This window comes from Sinocyclocheilus anshuiensis, unplaced genomic scaffold (genome assembly GCF_001515605.1).
Source record: "Sinocyclocheilus anshuiensis isolate Anshui unplaced genomic scaffold, SAMN03320099.WGS_v1.1 scaffold399, whole genome shotgun sequence".
NCBI classification, from domain to species: Eukaryota; Metazoa; Chordata; class Actinopteri; order Cypriniformes; family Cyprinidae; genus Sinocyclocheilus; species Sinocyclocheilus anshuiensis.
Window position 1 is genome coordinate 243150 of NW_015552570.1, and position 8324 is coordinate 251473.

The window sequence follows — 8324 nt, forward strand, 5'->3', positions numbered from 1 at the left end:
GTTTGTGTGTGTGTGTGTGTGTGTGTGTGTGTGTGTGTGTGTGTGTGTGTGTGTGTGTGTGTGTGTGTTTAGTTTTCTGGTGCATTATGGGCTCATCTCTGCTTTCTGTTGCTGAGCAGCTTTTGAAAGACCTTCAGAGAACTTACTCGGAGACAAACCAGAGTAGGTTTAAAACTCACACACTCACTGATGTCTTGGCAGCTGGATGAAGCCATTGGGGGATGAAACATTAAGTAACATTTGCAGCTGAAAAGCAGAAAAACTACTAATCATCCTGCAGTTATCTCATCAGTCTTCACAGACAAACTCACACTGTACAATGGGCTCCAGAAATCTCTGATCACTAGTGAAAATGTGCATATATTGTGAACATTATATTAGTACTATTTAATACCAATTGTACTAACTAGAACTATTTTTTGTAGTTTTTAATGTTAGAGATGTTTAGCTTCAATAATGTCAAGCATGAATTTGGATAGTATACATAGGGTTAGTGGTCTGATACTGATATATGTATATTGTGCTTAAGTAGAAGCAAGAACATTCTATTATGATTCTAATTTACACTGTTAAAATAGCAGGATTTTCTGCTATTTATACTACTTATTGCAAATAGTGGCAATTCTCTGCACCTCAGTATTGTAGTACATTATAAAACGGTATGCAATAATAACGTATTTAGTGTAAATTATAACTTATTAACTTGTATAACTTCAAATTATTAAATGAATGCCACCTTTATTGGGACAATAAAGCCGTCCCTACACCTACCCTAACCCTACTCAATGCTTTATTTTCAACGTTTTGATTATTTCCTTAATTTTTATTGAAAATAAATGGCTTTCTGATGTGATATGAGATTTGAAAAGGGAGGGGAAAAGTTCGACAAAAGGCGGGTTTGAACTCAAAAACATGACGGCGCACGCTTTACCATCTATGCCACTGGAGCTGACTTTTTACAGCCATCTTCTGTAGTGTTGACTAGGCCAATCTCACATTGGTGGGCAAAGTTAGTGTAAATAGCCTTTGCCGACAAGGCACTTAATGACACTCCATAAAGATTTTCAAAGTGTTCTGCTGTTCTTGGGCATTTGGACTAGGGCTGCACGATAAATCGAAATGGAATCGAGATCGCGATTCGACAGAAGCTGCGATTGACATCTTTCAGTGAAGCACGGTTCTGTGATCAGCAGTAAATCTCCATCCAAAGGCCAGAGGGCGCTCTCGCGCTGAAACTCCAAATACGCCTCGCAGAAGAAACCCATGGGCTTTACTAACAAAATGCGCATGACAATCGCATTCGATTAATCGTGCTGCCCTAATTTGCACCCCATGTGTCCCATACAAACATTTGAACAACAGATATTTAGTGATTAACAGTTTAATTGATTCTCAGGTAAATTTCAGAATAGATAGTAACTCCTGTACAGAATCAACATTTTACCCTATTAACAAACCCATCCCAAACTAGTCCCCAACTACGCTTTAAAGGTCACAGCTTGGCTATAATTAAATACAATCAAAACATCATTCAGTATATAATAATGAGAAAACTAAATAAATAAAATACAAAATTCTTAAATAAAATACCCATTCTTATATCACATTTACAATCACAATCAGCATATTTCTCTCACACAGCTATTACTGTCCCATTTCCAAACAGGTTAAGTACTTGGACCATTTTTTATAGGTTTAAGTTAGCTTGTCCGTCTGCTTATAAGACACTTTTTTTTTTTTTCAAATGCAGCCACTCTATCTTAAACAACTGACATTTGATCAACATTTAAAAAAAAAAAATTAGGCTTAATAGTAAAAACTGCATGTGTGGAAGTGAACTGTAAAGTCAGCGACATTTTGAAAGTATAAATAGCTGCAATTTCTATTACTGACACCGGATGGTGCACTTGTACCAGTTGCATGAATTTTTCACTCCACTGCTGCAGTTTTTGATTGCTTAAACAGACAACACGTCCTGTGGAGTGGTGTTCAAGTTTCTTATGGTCCGTGGTGTTGAGGTTTCCTTTTGCATAGGCTTCAAAGTATGGAGATTTATGTTCATATTTTTCCTACAACATCATGTTCCTCGGAGCCTATTTCTTAATGAGATGTTCAGTAGTCCAAAGCCTTGTATCAAATAATTGTGTTAAAATGTCAATATATTTATTGAGTTATTGTGGAAATCCTTATGTGTGCAGACAAGACTTAATGCAGAACATCTGGATAAGAGTAATGACATTATTCTGTTCGAATTTTGATGTCAAACAACGCCAGAGAGAAATATCAAGGGAGTAATGATGGCTGTAGTGTTTTTGAGATTGAGATGTCATTTCAGTTTGTGCTTGTTTGGGTCTTTCTCCAGAGAACCATGGTGACCAAAATAAACAACCAAAATAGGCTGTTTTGCATGACTGATTATTGGTTATTGGTATTATGTTTAACATGCATTTAACTTAGTTATTTTTCCCAGATGTTATGTTTCATGTACTCAAATATGTTCCTTTTGTGCATTAAAAACATGCTTTGTGCTTTTACATTTTTCAGTTTTATAAAACACTATTAACTAATATTATTTTTTTTTCTCTTTCTTATAGTACCAGATGACCTACTAATAGCGTAAGTATTTTCCCCTATCTCCTCCTCAAGTTAGATTTACCATACTGTGAGATCTGGCCTTGAACTACAGACTGTTAAATATTTTGGATGCTCTTGACCTGAAGTTGAGGAGCGTCAATTATTGCAGATGTGTGTATTATTGCCACTGAACACTGTACAGAAACCAGCGCTTGCCTCTTAACTGCCAGATGTACTCAACACAGGCTTTATCAAGCACATATGTATGTCTTTACCCAGCGCTCTCTTTCTAGACGTCATTGACTGAATAAATCATGATGTTAAAAGCGTCCTCAAAACCACAATGACAGTCATCAGGCTGCCATTGAGGGAAGCACTAAGCCACAGTAATTACTCTACTCTGGGAATCACATTCCTCCATAAATGGCTGTTCACATCACAAGTCAGCACTTTTTGCTTTATTGGGCAATTGATTGTGGTTTCAGTGTCATCATCGCGTCATGTGTTCGCTTAGGTCTGCTTCTCTCTGAGACATTATTTGAATGTGGCTGGATGACTTTCAGATGATGCAGTTCCATACTTCCACTTTAGAATGTATTGCTATAGGCTTGATGTCAAGACCAGATTGGCTCACAAGTGACATTGTTTTTGAGTTTTATATTAAGACAGGAAACAGCACTTGCTTTGGGTTAAAAGTGAGAGCTGAGGTTTGTTGCCCCTCAGCTTCCTGTGTATGTGTCACTGTCTTATCTCACCTAGCATGGTTTCCTGTACCTACAGTTAAAGAATGAAACCAAAAATGAAACTGCCGAAAGTGTGCTCATTCTCAGGCCATCAAAATGCTGTTGGTTTCTTCATCAGAACAAATTTGGAGAAATTCAGCATTACATCACTTGCTCGCCAATGGATCCTCTGCAGTGAATGGGTGCCGTCAGAATGAGAGTTCAAACAGCTGATATACCATAAGTAATCCATACGACTCCAGTCCATTAATGAATGTCTTGTGAAGTAAAAAGTTGTTTGTTTGTAATAAACAAATCCATCATTAAGATGTTTTTAACTTCAAACCGTCCTCTATCCATATAATATTGCTTTCTACAGTGAAAAGGATGACTCGTCTGAATCAGGAGAGAAATACGCACACAAGTGAAAACAGTTCTAAACAAATATGTTGGTGGATTTTGATGTAAGAGGACAGCAGTGGATGGACTTCTACACTGGTGGAAGCGTTTTAATGAATTATGGACTGGGATTTTGGCCAGAAGCACTGGTGAAATGCTTTAATGATGAATTTGTTACTTACGAATATGCAGCCTTTTAATTCACAAGATGTTAATTGATGGACTGGAGTTGTGTTGATTATTGGATAGTGATGTTTATCAGCTGTTTGTACTCTCATTCCGACGGCACCCATTCAGTATGACCGAGGGTCAATTGTTGAGCAAGTGATTTCGAGCTTTCGACTTTCTCCAAATCTGTTCTGATGAAGAAACATCTACATCTTGGATGGTCTGAGGGTGAGTTAAGTTTTAGCCAATTTTCATTTTTGGAAGAAATTGTCCTCTAACTCTCATTTTATTCTATCTTACAGATTACGGTTTGTGTTTGGCCAATGTGCTCTTCAGGCATTGGACCTGGTGGACCAGCGCTCTGTCACATGTGTGTCATCACCCAGCGGTCGAAAGGCATTTCAGGTAGGAGTGAATAAATGTCTCAAAACTAATTTTTTTTTTTCACACGGCCGCTGAACAAAACTTCTTTTAGTCATGTTTGGCTGTTAATAATGTACAGAAATTTCTGCAACCAAAATATTCAGGCAAAATCTTCAAATTCTTGGTTTCGGCCAGATTAGTTTTGGAGGGCCGAAATCAATGACCAAAACACATTTTGACTGTCAGCATCTCACACAATATAGACAAGCTACAACAGGTGAACCTTTCAGCAGTGAGGACCAAAAAATTATGCTAGTATAGCAATACGTCAAATTCTCCAAATATGGAGAATGGCTCATTGTCTTTAACATTTCAAACATTGTGGTAAATCAATGATGCAACATAGTCCTATAATTATCCACAAGACTGCGTGTGCTTCTCTTGTTAGATGCTTCTCCTAATTATTCACAACAGCACATTTTTCTGTCATAGATTGCAAGTGAATGTTTGTTTCGCTTTGCAACAATATCTGCATGACAAATTCTTTCCCAATGAGTCTCCAACACAAACGCGGTCTTTAGACTTCCTTGATATGAACACTACACACACAAAATAATCTCAAAAGGTACTGAAAATGTCTTTGTACATTTAAATTGTAACTATCGCAGGATATGTGTGTATTTGTATAATGTATGGCGAGCTTACATCATTGCATAATATATTTGTTCATTTTGTTGCATGTGATGGTGATTTGCAGTGTGAATTTGTGGGAAACTTGGATGCTTTTAATTCAGTGAGAGCAAAATAAAACTGACTGGATCAGAAGCTGCTGTTGTGGTGTCTGTCTGCCCTCTTCCCCTCCACTCCTCAGTTTACCATGGCCACTTTTGGAGCATTTTTCAAAACTGTGGTGAGAAGAACAAACCGGTGCTGAAATAGGGAGTTTCGTAACCCTTTAAAGAGTTGAGATGTGTTAGTCAGAGTGACCTAAATCCCCTTAGTTTATGACTAGTCAGTCCCTGAAAATGTCCACACTATAGTCTACTACAGTCAGACGTATCAACACCACGCACAATGAACTCATCATGTACTCTCAGTCCCAGAGTGTCTAGAATGGTCAGCCAATGTCCAGGAGGGAGTAGGTGGGTGGAAAAGCCTCAGTTTCCCCATAATTCCTCACATGACTGACCATAGATCTCAGCATATGTCTGTTACACTGGGTTAAGTTTCCGTAAACGCCTACGACGAGACCGAACAGAAGAAAAACAAATAAAGAGCAAACATTACCAGAAAACAAAGTATAGTAATAAAAGTTAATAGCCCTTTTTATGACCTGCTGTGATTCATCTTTAGACAGTCATTGATGTCTGTGCGTTTATCATCTCTATTTGTCATTGGTAATTCTAGGCTCAATTGTCTTTTTTTTTTTTTTACAAAGTGATTTAGTTCCTGTAATTGCATTTTTAGGTATTTTCCAGGAATCTTTTATGTTCTTGTTCAATAAAGTGATGGAAAAAAGTGTTTTTTTTTCCTCCTTCAATTTTTTCATTTTAAATTCTCATTGCGTCTGAGATCTGCGGAGCTTACTGTGTATCGCACACATGCAGCTTTTCTTTTCTGTTTTACTGCCCTACATGACCACAGGATGTCTTTATCTAAAAACAATATTTTGAGATTTGAGAGCTCTGAACTGTAAGGCTATGAGATGTAATACCTTGCAGTTTGACTGTCTCCCGTTATTTCCCATTTCAGTCACATAAATATGTCCTTCTTTATTCCAAAAGGAAGGTCACTCTTTAAACATCTTTTGTTTTGTACTTTCCATATTTGTAATGCACTGAAATCCTTTTTCTTTTTAGCTGAACACCATAAGCAAAGTTTAAGTTTTAATTTATCTGAAAATTTAAAATTAAGTTTTCTTAAATTGGGGTCATTGGGTAATTGAAGTCGGTACTGTATGCTGTTCAGGGTGTTGTTGTGTTCTCAGGTAGTAAATTAAACAAGTCGTAGTGAAGCTCTTTGGCAAGGAGCTGCCTCTCAATATATTTCAGTTGTACAAATTTGACATCTTGCTACTTTAGCATTTTTGGTCATGGTGAAGTGTGTCCACACTGCTTACACATTTACCTGTTGTAGCTAATCTATGTTGTGTGCACAAACACTAACAAAACACTAGCAACTATTTTTGGATGATGATTTTGGCTCTCCAAAACTATTTTTTTGTAGCATCTTCAGTTGCCAAAATTTGGGTGCTTCTCTACTTTATATGTCAAAGTCTGAGTTCTCTACAAAAAGTAGTATTATATAATAATGAGAATTAAATATTACAACATTATACTATGGGGCCGTTGAATGCTTGAATCTGATTGGCTGACGAACCTTCTGAGGCGTGCAATTATTTTCAGGGAAACGCACGGCGAACGTAGTTCCAGACAGCTCTCTTGACCGCATTACAGTTCCATATCACTTCGCATAGTTAACTGTAATGACGGAAATTAGCATACAGTACCTATACAGCACACAGGAATTACTGCGATCACACGTGCTCGCACACGCACACTACGGTCACGCAGTTTGCACAAAAAGGTGTTGTCAGCGCTGCCCTGACGATTTTATCAGTTAGCCTATATAGTGTAGCATACACATGACATTTCTCACTAGCGAGGTAATAACAGCGCTGTTTAGAGACGCTGCTGCAGAACACTGTTGAGAGACGCACAGAGGTAGCCTAATTCACACAAGCTCTCTCTCTCTTTCTCTTTCTCTGTGTCTCTGTCTCTCTCGCTCTCATTCAAATAACTTCATTAATAACTGCATTAGAATGCTATCAACGGCTCAAGCCTCCATTACCAGCTTTAAATGACGTGTTGGAACGAACAAAAGAGGCGTTGGATGAGATGCGGAAGAAATAATCCTATTCACAATAGCGATTTAAGTACAAAAACCGGACGAATCCCTTTAAATATATCATCTGATCGATGTCTCGAGGTGTGGTAACCGTAGTATAAGCGGAATAACTGACTCCGGGCCCTTGAATTATTAGAAAAATAATGCACACCCGAGGTGTAACAGCCATCACCACCTCGTGGTGTGCATTATTTTCCTAATAATTCAAGGGCCCGGAGTCAGTTATTCCTTACTTATGATTGGTTTTTTTAAAATGACGTGTTCATGTTATGACCGGATGTGGTGCGAATTCAGTCACTGTGTCCCGTGGCATGAGAAAACAGAGTTTAAATGATTGTTGAGTGACTGGTGTAAGGATGTCTTTGTGCATTAGGTTCCTTAATATGCAATATAACATTATTTTTTAGCATTAGTGTGAAGATGTGGCACACTTGTTTTTAGGCTGATTAGAATATTTCCTGCTTGTTGTAGTGATTTTATGTAGATCAATTTGTACACTAACAACCCTCTACATTGCGAGTAAATCACTCGCATATGCGACTAAATCTTCACGCTGGCGACTAAATGATGTCTAATATTAGCCAATTGCTAATAAATTCTCAGATTTTACTCGCCAGTGTGCGAGTTGGAGGCTAAGTATAAGTTTAGGTCAGATATATTTTCACTCGCCGAACACTCTCTGACTGAGCGCATCAGAGTTTCACTCTCCGCCAAGCGATCTGTGCTGTTTTTCAGTTCATCTGAATGGATGTGCAACGCAGAACGTACCGTAAACTGTAGTGTGAAGCGCACGACTCGCCGTCGCTTTGTTTCACACACACGCAGCGAGAGAGGGAGAGAGAGAACTGACGCGCTACCTATGCGCGCTACATGTAAATGATATTCTTTGTTGTATTTTGCTGTCAGATTAACGGAGTTCCTTTGGAATTCTTCAGCGTTTAAGAACTGCCGCTTTCTCCAGTAGTGGGCGGAACTAATGTGCAAACGGCAATCTCATTGGCTGGCGCTAACCTATTATCGTCCCTGTTGATTTGATTTCAGCAAATCAGTTCGAGCGAACGCACACAACCTGATTAATATTCATGAATCCAGTAGCTCATTAATCCTTGGTGCGTTTTATATTGTTCTTATTAGTAGAATTCGTATCATTATTATCTAATCAGTATTTTTGTTAGTTTTTCCCCAATTTTT

The 8324-nt window shown here is 38.1% G+C and overlaps 1 protein-coding gene across 5 annotated transcripts in view; it reads left to right on the forward strand.

The window, feature by feature from the left end:
* Positions 1-8324, forward strand: part of zswim7 (zinc finger, SWIM-type containing 7) — a 27192-nt gene that overhangs the window by 1277 nt on the left and 17591 nt on the right. For 2 of the 5 annotated variants that reach the window (XM_016455751.1, XM_016455750.1), the window contains exons 2-4: positions 73-162; positions 2595-2616; positions 4166-4268. In XM_016455751.1, coding sequence (XP_016311237.1) covers positions 87-162; positions 2595-2616; positions 4166-4268 — 201 coding nt within the window. In that variant the 5' untranslated portion in view covers positions 73-86. The remainder of the gene's footprint in view (positions 1-72; positions 163-2594; positions 2617-4165; positions 4269-8324) is intronic. The other 3 variants (XM_016455753.1, XM_016455752.1, XM_016455755.1) reach the window with 2 other exon arrangements.